The sequence below is a fragment of the Haematobia irritans genome, chromosome 5 (assembly GCF_050003625.1).
Source record: "Haematobia irritans isolate KBUSLIRL chromosome 5, ASM5000362v1, whole genome shotgun sequence".
Taxonomy (NCBI): Eukaryota; Metazoa; Arthropoda; class Insecta; order Diptera; family Muscidae; genus Haematobia; species Haematobia irritans.
This window is the reverse complement of record NC_134401.1, coordinates 68,106,139-68,127,282: the sequence shown is the minus strand read 5'-3', so window position 1 is coordinate 68,127,282 and position 21,144 is coordinate 68,106,139. Positions and strand designations below refer to the sequence as shown.

At 35.1% G+C, this 21,144-nt stretch overlaps 1 protein-coding gene across 2 annotated transcripts in view; it reads right to left on the bottom strand.

Moving 5' to 3' along the window:
• Positions 1 to 752: 752 nt before the first annotated feature.
• Positions 753 to 21,144, bottom strand: part of bs (serum response factor blistered) — a 207,448-nt gene continuing 187,056 nt past the window's right edge. The window contains exons 4-5 of one of the 2 annotated variants that reach the window (XR_012722665.1): positions 20,189 to 20,312; positions 19,896 to 20,123 (exon numbers count right to left, since the gene is read on the bottom strand). Coding sequence is in view for 1 of the 2 variants with exons in the window: in XM_075309713.1 (XP_075165828.1) it covers positions 967 to 1,124 (158 nt within the window). In the remaining variant the exon portion in view is untranslated. Of the gene's footprint in view, positions 1,125 to 19,895; positions 20,124 to 20,188; positions 20,313 to 21,144 lie in introns of those variants that run through there. The other variant, XM_075309713.1, reaches the window with a different exon arrangement.

Below are 21,144 nucleotides of genomic sequence, written 5' to 3'. Positions count from 1 at the left end.
TGTAATTTTAGATGCTTATTAAGCAAATCCGCACAACAAAAATTTGCTAAATCGATGAAGTTGGACAACAATTCAATGAATATAGCAACTTTTGTACTTATATATCTTTCATATGGATAGTAAACATGGAAATTGAAATTAATTAGTTTTTATTCTACGAATATAGAATATTACTCTTTTGAAGAAGCAATTACTAACTACCGACAAGTAACTGCATCCAACGTGCGAATAAAAATATTTCCTTTATTGTATATCATAATTCATAGTTTTGTGTAATATAATAATTTTTTGAAATAAAGTACTGGTGGTTATAGAAAATTGACTCGTATTGTACGAACAATTTCTTAGTTGTATATAGGATTGTTGTACCTTATATTCCTTAACTTCTCTCCATTATTGAAAATTATGGCAAACAGTTCATATGACACCAATTTCTTAATATAAGTTTCCTAAAAAATTGTTCATTTTTCCGGAGAGCGGGAATATTTTGAATGAGTGTGAGTACATTCTCCTCACAGCGTAGTAATAATGAACTAAAATACGATGCAATACATGAACTAATTTATAAGGAAATCATTAACTTATCTGAACTTATCTGAATTCTTACTACGGGTTAGTTAATTTTTCGTAAACAATAGTTCACTTTTTTTCAGTGTGTATATGGTAGTTATGGGAACTAAAACTTCTGTGAGAGTTTTGAAGAAACTTCTTACCATCAAATATTATTTCTCCAAATTTTTAGTAAAACGAAATTTTGATAATATTTTATTTTCAAATGTTTCATTTACAAATCGTATTTGCTTTTCCCATGCGAAGGATGTAATAAACGTAAAAAAAAAAAATAAAGTGAAAATCTCTTGCAAAACACATAAATTGTATAATTATAATTTTATGATGCATAACATATGTACATAGTACGAATGCCTCATTTTACACAAAACATAATATCAGCCGCGTGTAACTTTTTTATTGTATTTCTTCTTTTATTGTTAGTATTGGAGATGCTCGGCTCTGAATGTTTTCCTTACTTGTCCGGCACGAAACCGAAGAACTTTTATTTGAGTGTAATTGATCCACTGTCGATGTAGGTAAAGGAATAGCAACGTATTGGTGTCCACTTCCATCTGAAAGGAAATAAGTTAAACAAATTAATTTAAGACTTGTTTATATAAGTTCGATATATTTATGTAAGTCACAATCTGTCCCTGAATCTATATCAAGTCTAACTGGGTCTATTTGTGTACAATCAAATTCATTGTAATTCAAGAGGCGACTAACTTTTATCCATGAAAGCATGACAGTTTCAGTTAAAAACAGTAAGATTTGTCACCAAATTACATAGATGTTCCCTTTCTCTCCGCAAAAAATGTGCCAGTTCTAAAGATTATGGTACGGCAAATATTTCTAGCTCGTTTTGGATATATGGTTTAAGACAATGGTGGGAGTATTTGGTGAAAATGATATCCGTTTATTACATTTCCTGGAAAACATTTTGAACTCAGTTTGGTCAAATATTTGCCTAGCGTGTGGTTTTAACATAGAGTCAGATTGAAATGTTAACTTTCCGGCATTTGTTCGTAAAGAGCAAATTCGCTCAATATTAAATTTTATTGTTTTATTTTATTTTTGCGGTTTTGGCCTCAAGTTTTTATGTAAATAGGCATTATCGAGCATTACTTAGAGAAGAAACTGTAAAGAAATTATACTCCTTACACGTGTTGAGTGCTGGTAAGACACTAATTTACTCTAAACGATTTTTAACCTTATATTCTTCTTTATTGCATATTCGATATTCGAATGTTAGCGACCATATTACATTTCATGTAGTTTCCTTTTTATATATTATGACAAAACAAGAAAAAATAATTCGCTGTTTCTAGCTACACTTATGAAATTTTCTGCATTTCGGAATTCAGTCCATTGTTGAATATTTTGAATCCATGTCATCTCTTGTCTTCCTCTGCTACGTTTTCCTTCTATATTGGCTTGTAAAATTGTCTGTAGGGTACGGTATTTTGGGTTTCGCATTATCTGACCGAGATATGAAGTTTTTCTTCTTTTTATGTGAGTGAATAGTTCTCTAGTTCTGTTCAATCTCCGTAGAACTTCGTCATTTGACACATGAGCTATCCATGGGATTTTAAGAATCCTTCGATATATCCACATTTCGAATGCTTCTAATCGCTTGACATCTACTGCTTTTAGTGTCCATGCTTCCACTGAGTATAGCAATATTGGCCATATGTAGGCTTTTATGAACCTTGTCTTTGTTGTGATGTTAATATCATGGCTGGTTAATACTTTCTTGTATTTGTGGAATGCTTCTCTCTGCATTTCTATCCGGCATTTAATTTCAGTTATTTCATTGATCATTTATTGAGAACCCGAGATATTTGAAGCTCGAAATTCTCTCGAGTGGTATTCCTCGAGTGATATTCCTGCGAAGTGGCGACGGCGACGACGACGATTACTTTTTGTACCAATTACAATACTCGATAATAAAAGGCCGATATCACTAAAAAACAATCAGCTGATATGTAAAAAAAGAATTTCAATTTTTTCGGTTTAAAATATTTTTATTTCTGACGCAATTCTAAGTCGGAAAATCAAGAAAAAATATTTAATTTGACGCGGAAAAAATGTGGATATATATTCGAGGACAGTTAAAGCTTCCAAAACTACAAAAATGACGACGGCACTGAGATCAATGGCACAAGGATCATCGTGAAAGAAAACAATCAGCTGATGTGCAAAACTGAATTTTAATTATTTGCGTTTAAAATGCTGTTTGTTTGTAATCCAATGTTGACTTGGAAAATTAAAATAAATGATAAATTTGACTCGGGAAATGATTTAGATATCTATATTAGGACAATAACAATATCCGGCATATACAATTGGAACGTCGTTGACATTATGTGTCCAAGGATCATTTAAAGTTCGACACAATTGTTACCTAAGCTTGGTGCTAAATAAAATACATTGGCCTTGAAGGATTTCTATTAAAAATAAATGGAATTGAAAATCAACACGTGTTCTTTTCTATGATTTGAATGTGATGACCATAACTGCTAAAGGGTGATTCTTTTGAGGTTAGGATTTTCATGCATTAGTATTTGACAGATCACGTGGGATTTCAGACATGGTGTCAAAGAGAAAGATGCTCAGTATGCTTTGACATTTCATCATGAATAGACTTACGATCTGCCACAACGTCGAATTTTCAGTGAATGGGCCCTAGAAAAGTTGGCAGAAAATCCGCTTTTTTATCGACAAATTTTGTTCAGCGATGAGGCTCATTTCTGGTTGAATGGCTACGTAAATAAGCAAAATTGCCGCATTTGGAGTGAAGAGCAACCAGAAGCCGTTCAAGAACTGCCCATGCATCCCGAAAAATGCACTGTTTGGTGTGGTTTGTACGCTGGTGGAATCATTGGACCGTATTTTTTCAAAGATGCTGTTGGACGCAACGTTACGGTGAATGGCGATCGCTATCGTTCGATGCTAACAAACTTTTTGTTGCCAAAAATGGAAGAACTGAACTTGGTTGACATGTGGTTTCAACAAGATGGCGCTACATGCCACACAGCTCGCGATTCTATGGCCATTTTGAGGGAAAACTTCGGAGAACAATTCATCTCAAGAAATGGACCGGTAAGTTGGCCACCAAGATCATGCGATTTGACGCCTTTAGACTATTTTTTTGTGGGGCTACGTCAAGTCTAAAGTCTACAGAAATAAGCCAGCAACTATTCCAGCTTTGGAAGACAATATTTCCGAAGAAATTCGGGCTATTCCGGCCGAAATGCTCGAAAAAGTTGCCCAAAATTGGACTTTCCGAATGGACCACCTAAGACGCAGCCGCGGTCAACATTTAAATGAAATTATCTTCAAAAAGTAAATGTCATGGACCAATCTAACGTTTCAAATAAAGAACCGATGAGATTTTGCAAATTTTATGCGTTTTTTTTTTAAAAACAGTTATCAAGCTCTTAACAAATCACCCTTTATATATACTGATTTTTTTCCATTTTTTTTGTAATTGTTGAAGACTAGTCACTTTACCTCTTACCAATGTCCATTTTTTACATTTATTTTTCAATTGTTCGATTAATAAAGTCTAAAAAACTTCTTCAAAAATTAAATACTAAACTCGTCGCTGGTAAATTTAAAGGCGACAAAAAGCGACGATGTTGGCGACAAAAAGCGACACCAGGAATACCGATTTTCTTCGATAGCAGAATATATCGACGAACGGAATACCAATTAGTGGCGACTGAAGAAAAGCGACGGCGAGGGCGACTTCAGGAATAAGGGTGATTAATAAAGGAGCATTGGACGGTATGGTTCCAAGCAAAAATGGGGGGAAATTGAGAATGATCTGTCTGTCGTCTACTCACAGGTGCTGGAAAAGTTTCCCGGCCCAGATCCTCGACACCAAGAGGCTGGTTGGTATCGAGGACGATTTAAGCTAGTCGCATTTGAGGACCAGAGGTCTATAGAATGTTTTAAAGCTGCTCTGATACTAATTGGTGAAGTTTGGGAAGGAGCTGCTCTAGAGTTAGTCGAGAAGAAAGACATACCGGCTAGACCTGGAGCACATGCATGGATACCTGCAAACCCTCCTGACCCTGAATCTATTTTAAATAGACTGAAACAATGCAATCCAGATCTTCCAACAGCTGATTGGAAGGTTGGCCGTTTGGATGAAGTGGATGGACCAAGACGGCATGCAGTGTTTGTATTGAACACTCAGTCTTTGCCACATCTAGCAAAGTCCCAGGGCCGTGTATGTTATGGTTTTCATTATATCAAAATGAAGGTATATAAAACCGATCAGCTAAAGGATTCAGAAATGGACAAGCCTCTGTCCGAATCAGAAGTAAGCGGATCCTCTTGCGAAGTCGAGGGAGATACCAAAGTTGAAGACATGGATAGACACCGTATGCGAGAGGAGGTTTCTACTGTCTCAGAACTCACCAAAGTTGAACCTATGGTTATTGCGAGAGTCACCGAGATCTCTCAAGAGGACATTCTTGATGACTCGATTGAAGCGGCTGATGTGACGGTTGTTGAAAATCTCGATGGTCCTACGGGTCCTCCAGATAAATCTTCATCATTGTAAGGCTGCATGTGCTGCCTTAAAAGTTCTCCTGATCAAAGGGGACATAGATATAGTTCTTATTCAAGAACCATATGTTTATAGAAACAAAATATGTGAATTAAGTACTCCGGGGTTCAAACTATTGCAGTATACTGGTATTGATGTAAATCGAGCCTGTATATTTGCTAAAAACGAGCTTAACTTGTTTCTGCTTCCTTCAATGTGCAATGCAGACACTGTCGTTGCCAGTTTAGAAATGGCCAAATGTAAATATTGGGTATCTTCGGTCTACATGGGACATGACAGGGAGATGCATCCATGTGCCGTTAAGACCTTAGTGGAGGAGTCACTGAAAACAAAGACGAAACTCATTATGGGATGCGATGCGAATGCGCATCATAGTATATGGGGAAGTAGTGATACTAATGTAATGGGAAAGTCGCTAATGGAGTTTATTTTGCGTACTAATCTGGTAGTTTGCAATAAAGGAGATGCCCCAACCTATGTCACTAAAAACAGGCAAGAGGTTTTGGACATTACCTTGGCCTCGCAAGAACTGAATGAAATGAGATTTGAGTGGCTGGTTTTAAGTGAACACAGCTTCTCAGATCATCACTACATCAGTTTCAAATTTGATGTTCATATCACCAAGACCATATTTCCGCCAAATGTTAGGAAAGCTGACTGGAATAGGTATAGGGAATCGTTCAATATGATGATACCGGAAATAACAGAGACAAATATGAGAAATGTGCAAGATATCGAACACGCAGTGGAGCGGATTACTAAGGCCTTCAACATCTCACTGAAAGCTGCATACCCTAGAGGGAATGATTACTGCAGCAGTATTGAGAACATCGGAGGGCAATTGGACATCGTCCAGTGAGGGGACGCTGGAGGTACTATTGGACACACATTTTCCTGGAAATCAGACGGTTGAACCATGTTCTGGCGGTGCCACAGTTGCTCAGCGGTCATTTCCTGTCGAGGAAATTGTATCGGAATCTAGTATAAGATGGGCGTTAAATAGCTTTGGACGATTCAAATCCCCCGGACCTGATGGAATTATTCCGGCGGAGTTACAAGCAGTGACTGACAAAATTATCCCCTGGTTGTCTGCGATATATAAAGGATGTATCAACTTATCATATATTCCAGGAAAGTGGAGGGAAACAAAAGTCGCTTTCATATCTAAAACGGGAAAAGCCTCTCACTCGAGGGCGAAGGATTTCCGACCAATCAGCTTATCCTCATTCCTACTTAAGACTCTGGAGAGGATGATAGATATTTATCTTAGAACTAGCGTCGATTCAAGTTTTTTCTCGAAACGACAGCATGCATACTCGAAGGGCAGGTATACTGAGACCGCATTACATGAACTAGCCAGCTTTATTGAAAGCTCACTATCTTTTAAGGAATACACAATCGTGGCGTTTCTAGACATCGAAGGGGCGTTCAATAATGTCCATCCGAGCTCGATATTAAATGGCTCTAGCAGTCAGGGGAAAATTCGTATCCACAACCAGATATATTATTCAGAGGACCCTCCGGATGACTGAGAAATGGGCAAAAGACAATGGTCTTGGGGTAAATCCTGCAAAGACAGAATTAGTCATGTACTGCAAAGATCGCAAAACTCCCACGGTTAGGCCCATTTCCTTAGGGAGATGCCCCAACCTATGTCACTAAAAACAGGCAAGAGGTTTTGGACATCACCTTGGCCTCGCAAGAACTGAATGAAATGATATTTGAGTGGCTGGTTTTAAGTGAACACAGCTTCTCAGATCATCGCTACATCAGTTTCAAATTTGATGTTCATATCACCAAGACCATATTTCCGCCAAATGTTAGGAAAGCTGACTGGAATAGGTATAGGGAATCGTTCAATATGATGATACCGGAAATAACAGAGACAAATATGAGAAATGTGCAAGATATCGAACACGCAGTGGAGCGGATTACTAAGGCCTTCAACATCTCACTGAAAGCTGCATACCCTAGAGGGAAGCCAAGGGGGAAAATTCGACCACCATGGTGGTCTACGGAATTAAGTAATATGAGGAAATCCTGCAGGAAGCTCTTTAACAAGTCAAAGTCCACCAGAGCCCCTGAGGATTGGGACGCTTACAAGAAGAATCTGAGAGGATACAAGCGAGAACTGAAAAAGGCTCAGCATAACACTTGGAATGATTACTGCAGCAGTATTGAGAACATCGGAGGGCAATTGGACATCGTCCAGTGAGGGGACGCTGGAGGTACTATTGGACACACATTTTCCTGGAAATCAGACGGTTGAACCATGTTCTGGCGGTGCCACAGTTGCTCAGCGGTCGTTTCCTGTCGAGGAAATTGTATCGGAATCTACAATAAGATGGGCGTTAAATAGCTTTGGACGATTCAAATCCCCCGGACCTGATGGAATTATTCCGGCGGAGTTACAAGCAGTGACTGACAAAATTATCCCCTGGTTGTCTGCGATATATAAAGGATGTATCAACTTATCATATATTCCAGGAAAGTGGAGGGAAACAAAAGTCGCTTTCATATCTAAAACGGGAAAAGCCTCTCACTCAAGGGCGAATTTCCGACCAATCAGCTTATCCTCATTCCTACTTAAGACTCTAGAGAGGATGATAGATATTTATCTTAGAACTAGCGTCGATTCAAGTTTTTTCTCGAAACGACAGCATGCATACTCGAAGGGCAGGTATACTGAGACCGCATTACATGAACTAGCCAGCTTTATTGAAAGCTCACTATCTTTCAAGGAATACACAATCGTGGCGTTTCTAGACATCGAAGGGGCGTTCAATAATGTCCATCCGAGCTTGATATTAAATGGCTCTAGCAGTCAGGGGAAAATTCGTATCCACAATCAGATATATTATTCAGAGGGCCCTCCGGATGACTGAGAAATGGGCAAAAGACAATGGTCTTGGGGTAAATCCTGCAAAGACAGAATTAGTCATGTACTGCAAAGATCGCAAAACTCCCACGGTTAGGCCCATTTCCTTAGGGGGTATTGAAATTCCCTTTGGTGAGTGTGCAAAATACCTTGGCGTTATTTTGGACAGGAAGCTGAACTTTAAGCTTAATATTGAAGAAAGGGCAAGGAAAGCAACGGTAGCTTTGTACTCGTGCAAAAAGCAATAGGAAAAAAGTGGGGACTAAAACCAAAAATTGTGCATTGGCTATACACGGCAGTGGTTAGACCTATAATGTTATATGGTGTTGTAGTCTGGTGGCCGGCACTTCACCACCCAACAAGTTTAGACAAAGTTCAGCGTATGGCGTGTTTGAGTATCTCAGGCGCATTCAGCAAGACAGGAACAAATTCCCTTAATGTCATGCTGCATCTATTGCCTTTAGACATTTTGGCCAAACAGTCAGCTGCAACAACGGCTGTGCGGTTGCGTGAGCTATCGATGTGGTCGGAAAAAAGTTACGGTCACAGTTCGGTCTTCAAAATAATGCCAGATGTGCCTAACGTAGTGGATTACACTTTGGCGAGTCCACTTTTCGACAAAAAGTTTGAGACTCTAATCCCCAACAGTGAGGCGTGGTGCACACAGACTCCGGGGAATAAAGAATATATCGATTTCTACACTGATGGCTCTAAATTGGATGGACAAGTGGGTTACGGAGTATATTCTAATGATCTGAAACTTCGAATAGCGAAAAGATTACCTAATCAATTTAGTGTTTTTCAGGCTGAAATATTAGCAATAAGAGAGGTGGCGAATTGGCTGAAAAGTAATGTACCAAAAAATGTGGGCAATTATATATACTCACACCTGCAATAAAATCCTCGGACTCTGTGTTCCTCAACTCGAAAACGGCCATCGACTGCCGCAAATCTCTCAATGAGATGGCTGAGCAGTACGATATTCACCTAATATGGGTGACTGGCCATAGGAACATACCGGGGAACTGCGAAGCGGATGAGTTGGCTGTTGGAGACTCAACCGACCTTGCATAATTCACTTTACAATTTAATTTATTATATTCACATAATAGGCATTGATTTTCTGTTTTAGTATATTGTCAATTGTAGAAAATATTTTTCCATTCCCAAATAAAATTTCGTGCTGTTAAATTAGAGTGTGTTCTTAATACTTCAATTCCACACATAGAAGATTTTCCAATAGGTTATGGGCCTTTCGCTATGGAGTATTTAAGGACATCTTTTGCGAAATTGAACGAGGACAACTACCAGTTGTGAAATTTAAGTTGGAGCTGATCCTGCGCAAAGAAGGTTTATGGGAAGTTGTAAATAATCCTGTTCCAAATGCCCCAGACGCAGCTTGGAAGAAAAAGAATGAGGAAGCCAAAGTCATTATAGGATTATCTGTGGAAGATAATCAGTTAATGCTCATAAAGAAAGCCGGGAGTGCTAATGAATCCTGGAGAATATTGCGGTCACATCATGAAAAGGGCGCGCTTGGAAGTAGCGTACGCATCATGAGACAAATTTGTAACATGAAATATTCAGTGGACGGTAATATCAATGACCATATAATGGAAATGAAACTTCTGTTTGAGAAATTGGAAGCCGCTGGCGAAAAGTTATCAGAAAGATGGCTAGTAGCGATGCTGCTGAGCAGCTTACCACCATCTTTCGATACACTCGTAACGGAGTTAGAAGTTCGAAAAAGGGACGAGCTTACTGTGAAAGTCGTGGAAACATGTTTGATTGAAGAATGCTTGAAAAGTAAGGAAAACATACCATCTAATTCAATACTCAAGATTGCAGAACGCGAAGGAGAACATCGTGTAGAACGTTGCCATTTTTGTAAGGCCAAAGGACATCTTAAAAAGGATTGCTGGAAGTTCAAGAAAACCAAGAATAACAATAGCAATACAGCCAACGAAGCAAAGGAGGTAAAGCCATCAGAAGGTAATTATTGTTTTTCAAGTGGAAGTGGTGCTTCATCGTGGGTGATAGATTCTGGCGCAACTTGCCACATCAGTTCTCAACGTTCATTCTTTTCGTCGATGGATGCAATTATTCGAGAACTTGTTACCGTTGCCAACACTATTGGCATAAGATTTTTGGTCATAGAGATATCGAAAAGATTGTGGTATAAGAAAAGTTTGTGATGTTTGCGTCTCATGCAAAATGTCGAAGAAGCCATTTAATAAGAAATCTGAGAAAATCTCAAATCGAGTTCTGGATTTGGTTGATACGGACGTCTGTGGGCCCATGCAGACAACAACCCCTGGCGGTAAAAATATTTCATAACATTTATCGACGATTTCAGCAGATTCACTTATGTCTATTTATCGAAAAATAAAAACGAGGCTTCTGGAAAGATTAAATGTTTTGTAGAACTAATGTATAATAAATTTTGAAGATATCCTTCAATAATTAGACCGGATACTGGCGGGGAGTATACTGGCAAGAATGTCAAAAAATATTTGGAAGACAAAGGAATTCAATGTCAATACACCGTTCCATATTGCCCCCAGCAAAACGGTACTGCTGAAAGAAAGAATCGATATCTGGTGGAAATGGCAAGATCTATGTTGGTAGAAGCCGACCTTCCAAATTTGTTTTGGGGTGAAGCCATAATGACATCAAATTATTTGCAAAATCGTATATATACAAAATCTACTGATACCAATCCGTACCAGCTATGGGAAGGCAAGATACCGGATATAAGTAATTTGAAGATTTTTGGTTCAAAGGCTCACGTTCATATTCCCAATGAAAAGCGAAGAAAATTGGATAAAAATTCGGAAGTCTTGACATTCATGGGTTATGATGAAAATTCAAAAGGATATCGATTTGTGAATATCAAGAGTGGAAAAGTGACGATAAGTAGAGATGCAAAATTCTTGACCGAATACAAGACTCCCGTGAGCAATAATCATAACAATTCGGAAATACCATTAGAGATGTTTGCAAGCAACAAGAATGTCAATAATCCTGATGTAAGCGATGAAATATGCAGTGATTACGAGGACGCTGTATCTGGTGAAGAAATAGACTCCGAGAGCTCGCAAGTTAACACCGATATGTCACTTGATGAAAATCCAACGGAAGCCGTCGGAACAAGGTCCGAGAGAAAGACAAAAGGTAGTCCTACTGATAGATACGGATACCGTATTAAAGTCGACGACAACTTCATTGAACCAAAATCATACAAATACGCTTTAGCATCCCCACAACGTGAACAATGGATAAGCGCCATGAAGGAAGAAATGGCATCTCTAAAGAAATTAGAAACCTGGGAGTTGGTTCCACCTCCTGAAAATGCCAACATAGTAAGTTGTAAATGGAACAATTAATTACTTCCTAAGGCTAAGCAACAACAACTCTGAGCGTGATACATTAATCGGATTTTCTGACGCAAATTGAGCTGAAGACAAGGAGCAATCTGGCTAATACGTCTATTGAATGACATGGAAATCAGTCAAACATCACCAACTGTCATTTATGAGGATAATCAAAGTTGCTTGAGACTTATTAAAGAAGAAAAACTTAGCAATAGAACGAAACATATTGACACTAAAATCCACTTTGTAAAGGACCACGTCACAAAGAAAAATGTTGAATGCCGTTACTGTCCAACAGATTCGATGTTGGCCGATATAATGACGAAACCTTTACATACACCACAGTTTGTGACATTTCCAAAATCAATTGGCGTTGAACTCGATTGAGGTAGGGTGTTGGAGACTCAATCGACCTTGCATAATTCACTTTACAATTTAATTTATTATATTCACATAATAGGCATTGAGTTGCGTGAGAAGGCTGTTATGATGGCAAATGTTCGATGGGAGAATTGCAAGGGTTGTAACGACACCAAGCAAATATGGTCCCATTTAAACTTAAACCGCACACTAGATATGCTAGTGTTCTCGAGACGTCAGATATCACTCCTGTTATCTGCTATAACGGGTCGCTGCCTGATAGGCAGAAGTATAATTATTGTATGAGCTGTCATGATGCGGAGGAAAAGGAATCAATTAAACACCTCTTGTGTGGGTGTCCTGCATTTTGTGTAAAGCGCAAGCAACTTTTAGGAGCATATATCTTCAGATTACTGGCGGATCTGGAAAACGCTAACTTAAGCAGTCTGCTAATGTTTTTGGAATAATCTGGTTGGTTCAACGAAGAAAAATAATCGAGAAGGTTCAGCGGTTAAATCTAGAAGTGGACATATGTAATAGGTACTTTTGGTTAGTGTGGTGTCACAATGGACTGAATAGTCTAAGTGAGCTTGAATCTTGGTCGGGCTGCCACTTTAACCTAACCTAACCTATCGAAGAACGGAATACCAATTAGTGTCGACTGACGAAAAGCGACGGCGAGGGCGACTTCGGGAATAAGGGTGAATATTAAACAATAGTGGGAAAGTGTTCAGCCCTGTGTTACTCCTATGGATATATATATATATATATATATATATATATATATATATATATATATATATATATATATATATATATATATATATATATATATATATATATATATATATATATATATATATATATATATATATATATATATATATATATATATATATATATATATATATATATATATATATATATATATATATATATATATATATATATATATATATATATATATATATATATATATATATATATATATATATATATATATATATATATCCTGTCTCCATTGATATTCACGTGTGCAGTTTGGTGCCAGTATAGACTTTTAATACATCTAATTTCTTTCTGTCCTATTCCAATTGACGTCAGAATATCCATTCGCATATATCTGTTTATGAATAATTTTCAGAAAAATTTTTAGGGCGTGACTTATTAAGCTAATAAGTCGGTAGTCGTTGCATCTTTTCGGGTGAGACTTTTTTGGGATGGTTTAAATGTTGACCTCTGCCATTCCTGGGGGTATTGTCCGGTACCATAATCTTCGTTAAATAGTTTCGTCATCAGATCAATATTGCTATTATCTATCAATTTTAGTATTTCGGCAGGTATTTCATCAAGAGCCGTGGCTTTCCGTTCTCGGAGGGATCTTATTGCGTCTTCAACTTCACTGTTTGTGATGTCTTCTCCTGTCATTTGCTGTGATGTCCGGTAGTCATAATCAGATCTAGTAGTCTTCTCATCGATCTCATAAACGGGTTCATCATTATTATTATAAAGGATTGATGAATTTGTATTTCTGTATACTCCGGCTGATTCTTTCAATTTCTTGTGTAAGTGGAAGTCGTCGTGTAGTGTCATCAGATTTTCAATTTCTTGACATTGACTGTTAAGGTGGTTATTTTTTTCAATACGCACTTCTCTTTGGATTTCCCTGTTGATTTCCCAATGATTTCTCGTAGTTATTATTTTTATATTTTCGTCGCTCGCCCATCAGTTGAAGTATCTCTTCAGTGATCCAGCTTTTTGGTTTAGTGTAGTTTCCAAGAGTGATTGAATTGATTGTGATCTTCACACTATTCCATATATTTTCCACATCATCCCTGTCGATATTGGTTAGTTCAGTGTTGATTTGAGATGAAACGTCTGATTTAATTATAGGATTTTCGAGTTTGCCAATGTCAATTTTTCGCTGTCTTGTTTTATTTGATTGGTGTGTTAGTTTTAGACGTATTTTGCCATCAGAAGGTTGTGATCAGATGGTACATCTGCGCTAGGATATGTTTTGACGTTTCTTACAGACGAGCAATGACGTCTGTTTATGAGTATGAAATCTATTTGGTTCCTTACCAAATTGTCTACTCTATCTTGGGGAGATTTCCAAGTATATAGCCTTCTTGGTGGTAGGCTGAACAGAGTAATGGTAATTTTCAGTTTAAATTCTTGACAAAATTCGATGAGCCTGTCGCCTCTTTCATTTCTATCTCCTAGACCATATCTTACTTTTACTCCTGCCACTATGTCCCTTCCTATTTTTGCATTCAAATCAACTTGGATTATGGTCATTTCATGTGGTTTTGTTATTTTATTAAGTTAATAAGTTCCTCGACTTCACTTTTGGCTATGTGAACTTTCACTATAACACCAACACCGTTCCGATGATTCCTGTTCGATTTCCCTGAAAAGTATATTTTAGCATTTTGTGATACAAAATCTCCTGTATTTGGCCACCAGGTTTCGCACACTCCCAGAATGTCCACATTGAATCTGCCCATTTCCGCTATGGTATTAGGTTAGGTTAGGTTAAAGTGGCAGCCCGTTTAAGATTCAGGCTCACTTTGACTATTCAGTCCATTGTGATACCACATTAACTAAAAGTACCTATTACATATGGACACTTCTAGTTTTAACCGCTGAACCTTCTTGATTATTTTTCTTTGTTGAACCAACCAGATTGTTCCAAAAATATTAGCAGACTGCTTAAGTTAACGTTTTCCGCTATGGTATTACTCAGCTTGCTTGCTTCATATAAACTTCGGATATTCCATGTGCCTATATTCAGTGTTTTTTTTTTTTGGGTTTACCTCCGGGGATTCTTAGCACCCTCGTGTTACCGGAGATTGAGGGCCGTGTGTTTTGTTCTACATTCATTGTTATATGGGATACAAGGGATAATTACATCAGAGGTTTTAAGTTTTCCGTCTTCGTTTCAGCCGCTCTTCTTAAAGTACAGACGCTGTTTGCAGCCGCCCACTGTGGAAACAGACGCTGCTACCTGTTGGTCCGCGAGAGGTATTTGATTTCCCTCTTACCACCCATATCTGGGAAGCATTCCCCTATCCGCCACCTGCGGACACGTCCTCTAGAGGTTACAGGCTTTCCCGAGGACAACCTTATATACTAAATTTTAAACTAGCTACAATCTAAATATTCTTAAAAAGTAAAGATAAGCAAATATCTATACAACCCTATCTTAAATAAGAGTTTAATGCCACGCATGTGCAGCACATTTGTGCGTTATCAGCTACCGCATTCACTGAAAAAAATATTTACGTGATATTAAAGATTACGCAACCTCAATTTTAGGATGCGCAATTTAGTTTCTTTTAAACACACATTTTGAAAATTTGCGTTCCTTCGTTAAAGTTGCATGTCTTTAAACTAAGGCAAATTTTCCTTAAATTGATGAAACACATTGTTGATTTAAAGAAATCGTCCTTAAATTAACCGAAATATTGAATCTTTAGATTTAAGATAAAAACGCTTCAAATATAGGCTAAGACTTATTTGAGGATTTAGCATCTTTGGTTTAAACTTTGTTTTGGAATTAAGAAAATATTTTTTGTTAAAAGTATCCGTCTTAATTTGAAAATAATAGAATGAAAATTCAATAAATGTTCAATAATTTTAATTTTATAGATCCTAGATTTAAAGCCAGATAGGTCGCAAAAAAATTTCCTTGCTTTAAAGAACCCGCATCTTTGGCTCGGAATCAATACTGTTACCAGCCTTATATAATGTCCAAGAAAGTAGAATTGCTATTTTCGAATTTCGAAAATTTGAAAGTTGTGCTGAATTGTGCTAGGTTTGTGCTGCAATTTGTTTTTTTTTTAATGTTATCAAATAGCCGAGGCCTTTGGAGAAACCATTTTTTAACAAAAGTGTTCTGGCATTTTGACAGTTGTGCGAGATCGTGTGTGTGTTGTTATTTTTCTTGCTGTTTTTGTTTTTTTTTACGGCAGGTATGTGTCCTTTTATGACTATAGTCATAAATCCAAAAAATTAATAGAGAAAAGTTTACTTGATTCAAGCCGTAGCGGTGTCAAAAGTACGGTAAGTACGGTTTTTCTAAATCCATGTGCGAAATTCTTAATTCAATCCCGAAAATATTAAGTACGGATTTCTTCATTTTAGAAATTTTCAATCGCGTTTGTGCTTCCTTTAATTACGGAAAGTGCTTGATTCAATCCTAATGGAGCTCTATTTAATCCTAATCTGTACTTGATTCAATCCGCATTTAAGCTTACACAGAAAAACAAAGTGTCTCGTAAATTTAAGAAGATTTTTACAATAATTTATTACAAGAATTTTCCAGAATTTTAGTTCATTTTTCGTATCTTCAACGAAAATTAACTACTCGAAAGGAAATTTTACAAATTCTAAGTAGCAATCGTTTAGTTCATGGCCTACAAAATACGATGGAAATTTCCTTAAAAAATTTCTTAACTGGTAGTTAAAAATTCGTTTGTCATGCTAGTTTTATACTTGTGAAATGTAAAGTATTTTCTAAATAATAAGTGCAATTTACTATAAGATTGTTTTGTATGAGAAAATATTTTTTTACGAAAAATGAACTTGAAAGTGGATAGCAATTTCTTACTGACAATTCCTATAGTTAATAGTTGTTGGTAAAAAATTACCCAATGAAATATTTTTAGTTCACATGTAATTAAATTTATAGACATTTTCGTCAAAAATGGTAGATAACATTTCATGAAAATTTTGCAAATTTTAAGTTAACGTTTCATCGTTCATAAACTGGTGTGCCTTTACGAATATTATTCTTAGAGTAAATTGTCAGCAGATGTGATGAACTAATGCATAGTACAGAGATTTTTATCGGAATAGTGGAATGTGATTAATGTAAAGATGATGTTACTTGAGTTTTGTTGTGTATACATGAGCGTGGGGTTGTTTTTATTTTTGTTCATTTAGTGGTTTGTGTGTGTGTGTTTGTTATTCGCGTATTGTTTATTTGGCTGGATGAGGTGTTGTTTTCAATAAGGCACATGTGTTTTTGTTGTTGAAGGAATGTTTTGGCTTTGCTTGGTTTTGTTTGGCATGCTTCAGTTGTATAGTTGACGTTGGCGTGGGCTGTTGCATCTTTTAAATAGGTATGCAACAAGGGAATATAAAGGCGTGGAATATTTTGGATTTTTGAGACATATATTGGTGTTTGTTTATTAAACCTTTTAAATGAAAGTTATTAATATTTTATCGGTAGTTTAGAAAAAAGTTATTACGAATATTTCGGAAAATATTGAAATTTGTATTATTCTATGTAAAAAATTAATATTCAATTCCAGATGAATTTGGAAAATTTTTGTTATATCTCAGCGTATAGTTTATTCATAAATTGGTAAGTATTTTTTTTAATATGACTTTCTTTTAAAAAGAATATTTTTTATGTATATTATTATTTGTTAATTAATTTTTTTGGAAACCAGTTTAATGTTTTTCTTTGTTGTAAAAACAATATTTAATTTCAGAGCAACTCCAGATGGATTCGAGCAAATAAAAAATAGAGAATTGGTAATTCTTTTAAAAATTGGCTTTATTTTAAATAGAATATTTACGTTTTTGTGACTTTTTTATCATCAAAATTACAGGTTTTTAATGCCTTATTTTAGTATTTCTTTAATCAAATTTTTTGGAAACCAATGTAATATTTTTAATGTAAAAACAAATATTTAATTTCAGAATAACCCCTTAAACATTTGGACAAATTTTTAGTACTCCTTTGCCTGTAATTTAATAGTGAATTGGTAAGGATTCTTTAACTTTCTTTTAACCCTGGACAGTCATCCTTATTTTTTTCTACATTAACGTCATCCTTCGTCATTTTGACGACGGCTGATTTTAAGACGCTATAATTTTCATCGTGAGCGAAAAAATGAACCAAACTTGAATTTATTTTCTTATTCAATTTGGTTTTAATTATTATGGTTTTAATTAGATTTTTTGAAAACCTATTTAATAATTTTATTTAATGTAAAAAATAAATATTTAATTTCAGAGTAACCCAAATAAATTTGGACAACTTTTTATATATCCCATCAGCGTACAATTTAATAGAGAATTGGTAAGTTTTATATTAAAAATTTCGCTTTCTTTCAAAGAGAATATTTATTTTATTATATCATTCATATCGATAACAACACAGCTTTATGAGTTTATTTAGAATACTTCATTATTTCTCTTATTGGTTTAGGTACAAATTTTATGAGATATGTTTTCCAAAGAAAAGTTGAATTCCTTACACCATTTCATTACATGGTGTTAATTTTTAACAATTTTCATTATTGTCTCCATTTTTTCCAGCAAGATATGTGAAAAAATTACCTACGATGAATAAAAAGAAGGATAAGTCAAAATGTCCAGACAGCGGGTTCAAATGAACTACTCTCTGTTCCACGTGGTCATAATTTTTATTACCAAAAAGCATTGTATTAAGAATATTCATCATAAGTTTTTACAATAAAGTGCTTTTGCTTAAAGAAAGTTTAATTTTAATGTATGAAAATGTTCATAATAGTAAAACGGTTTGTTGTTCCTTTAATTATTTAATTTCTCTGTACTGTGGAATGATTGATTTAAAAATAGTTTAGTCGTCGACATTTTAAAGAGACTGTTAACCAATTTTTATTATCGGGTTTCCCAAAAAATTAACAAGTAAACCAAAATAATACTGACGTTTTAACTTGGTAGGGGTATATAAATCTTATGGTGTTGTAAAAATGAACTAAACTACAACGTTATAGATGAACTAAAATTTAAGAGAATTATAAACTAGACAAGTTGAAAAAAATCTTATGGGCTAAATCATGGTCAATATTACTACAGTTTAGTTCATTTTGCAATGGTAAAGGGTTCACTGTTTTTTCAGCGTATATTAAACCCAATTAGCGCTTAACTTGAGCCAAAACGAACTTGTTTTAAGCGGAATCACGGCTTAGATCGATCGTTTTTATTCTTGAATATAATCCCACTACACTGAAAAAAATATTGTCGTGAGGTCAAAGATTTCATGTCTTTAAAATACGAATACAAATTTAGCTTAGCATAGAAGACGCATTTCTCTAAAATAAAGTTATTTTCCTTGTCCAAAATTCGATAAACATTTCAATGAAGTCGTATGTTCCTCATAATTAAGTGATTTGACTTAAAAATGGGTATCTTAACATGAAAGAAAAAATTATAGGCTAAGGTCAACTTGACTTTAATAATTCAGAAAAATTCTTTAAATTTAATGAAATTGTCTTTAAATTTGTTGTCTTTTTGCATCTTGACTACAAAGCAAAAAATCGTTCAAATATAGGACATGTTTTTCAAAACTTTATTTTAAAGAAGTTTTTTACTTCAAACATAGCATAATTTCTACTGGAAGTCGAGTCTTAATTTGGAAAATAAAGTTGCCGTTAACTCGTTTTTAAAGGACTTTGATAGCATATGAAGAAAAAAAGCTAGAAGGAAGTACACAAAACCTAAATTTAAAAGAGAATTGGGTCTTAAAAGTATCCTTACTTGTATTCTCCGGTTCTTTGGCTCGGAATCAAAACCAAATTTTTCAAAATCTTTGGAACCGAGTATGCTTTTTTTCAGTGTATGCTTGATTTAATCCCGAACCGTATTCGATGTTATTTTATATGCGCTTAATTTTAGTGTGATTTTTACTAACCATGTACCCATAAAATAAACATTAGGTCATATATTTTTAAAATATTTATTATTATTTGTTTATATCAATACATACACAGAAAAAAGTGAATAATTGAATCAAATACAAAAATTGTGAATTCAATTATTTTTGTATTTGATTTTCAGCTTATGACGAAAATTGTAAATCCAATTACCCAAATTGTAAGGTTGTCATAAAACTATTTTCAAATGAAGTAATATTTGCGTTGAGTATAAATGTAATTGGAATTTGTCAAAATATTCAAATGACATAGTACTCAATCCAAATACATTAGTATTTGAAGTATATAGTGTTTTCAATTACAGTCGTAATTGAACTGAGTACAATGTTTATAGAATTTTGTAACCTATACAATTACTATCGTAATTGTGTTTATTACGATGTTAATCAATACAATCTTTGTACTATATAATCTATATTAATTTAAGAAAATTATACAAATACACTCTGAAAAAAATTGTATGCATTTTATTATAAAAAAGAAATTCTGAAAATATGTATAATTGAAAATACAGCGAAGTACATGTTTGGTAGAAAAATACAGAATATTCATTATAAACGACGTATTTAACAGGCTAACTCACAAAGTTTTTGAATTATCTGTACCACCTGCTGGAATTTCCCAAATCTTCCTCATTTATATGCGATTTGTTTATGCATCCTGCTCTTCTGTAATACAAACATCTATTCATTTCAAAGTTTCGAAAATATTTCAAAGTTTTACATGATTTTACCTTCTGTTGCTGGGAAGAAATCCTCGAAATCCCCGTTTTCGAAGTAAACACATTTTCCTCTAGGCCACATATTTTTGACAGTCGGCTTATATCCATTAATAGGGCAATTTGACGTGTACACGAACTAATTGCAAAAACAAAATAGAAAGAATGTAATTGTATATATATTCCAAAGCTTATTCGCAAGTTTTTAAATGACCCAATTTAGGATGTGTGTAAGTTTATACAACGAAAGAAATCATTTACATATTTTATTAAAGTTTTCAGCGAATTTTAAAAATTTTACGAACGTAGAAATATGTACTAAATATATTAAATTAACTTTCCATAGTAAAAAGTTTGTGCTGTGATACTTTCGTCGTGATCCCGACTAATAGGCGAAGTCACGAGAATTCTCGTGAGTCTAAAAATTGTTGTGAACCGTTAATCGTCTTTAAAAGTTGTGTTTGCGTGAACGTACATGAGTATTTCTTGAATGTGCTTGAGAGAGAAAGAATTCTACCAACACGTCACCGGTTAGACTCACAATGAAAATGTTCATTTTTACGAAGAGAATTCTTTCAGTGTAGTTTCCAAAAAACGCGCTTGACCAAAAAAACTGGTATTTAGATAAAGGTACTTACCTGGGATAAAAATACAATATGGTTCGCCAAAAATGTTGTAAATGTTAACCATTCGAATCGCGGTACCGATACCACGGTTTATTTGCGGGTAAATTCGACCATTTTCTTAAGAAGATTCTTAATAATAACAATAAATGACATTTTATTGTTTGTATTAATTTATTTTTCGTTACGTAGCAATGTCATAAACAGTTTTATCAGGCAATTACGCATTATACTTAAATCAATAACTTTTATACTTGGTCCAATTGAACATAGTAATTGATGTGTTGTGAATTCAATTACCAGTGAATTTTGATATTTTTGCCAGTTTTTCATTCAACCAATTATTTT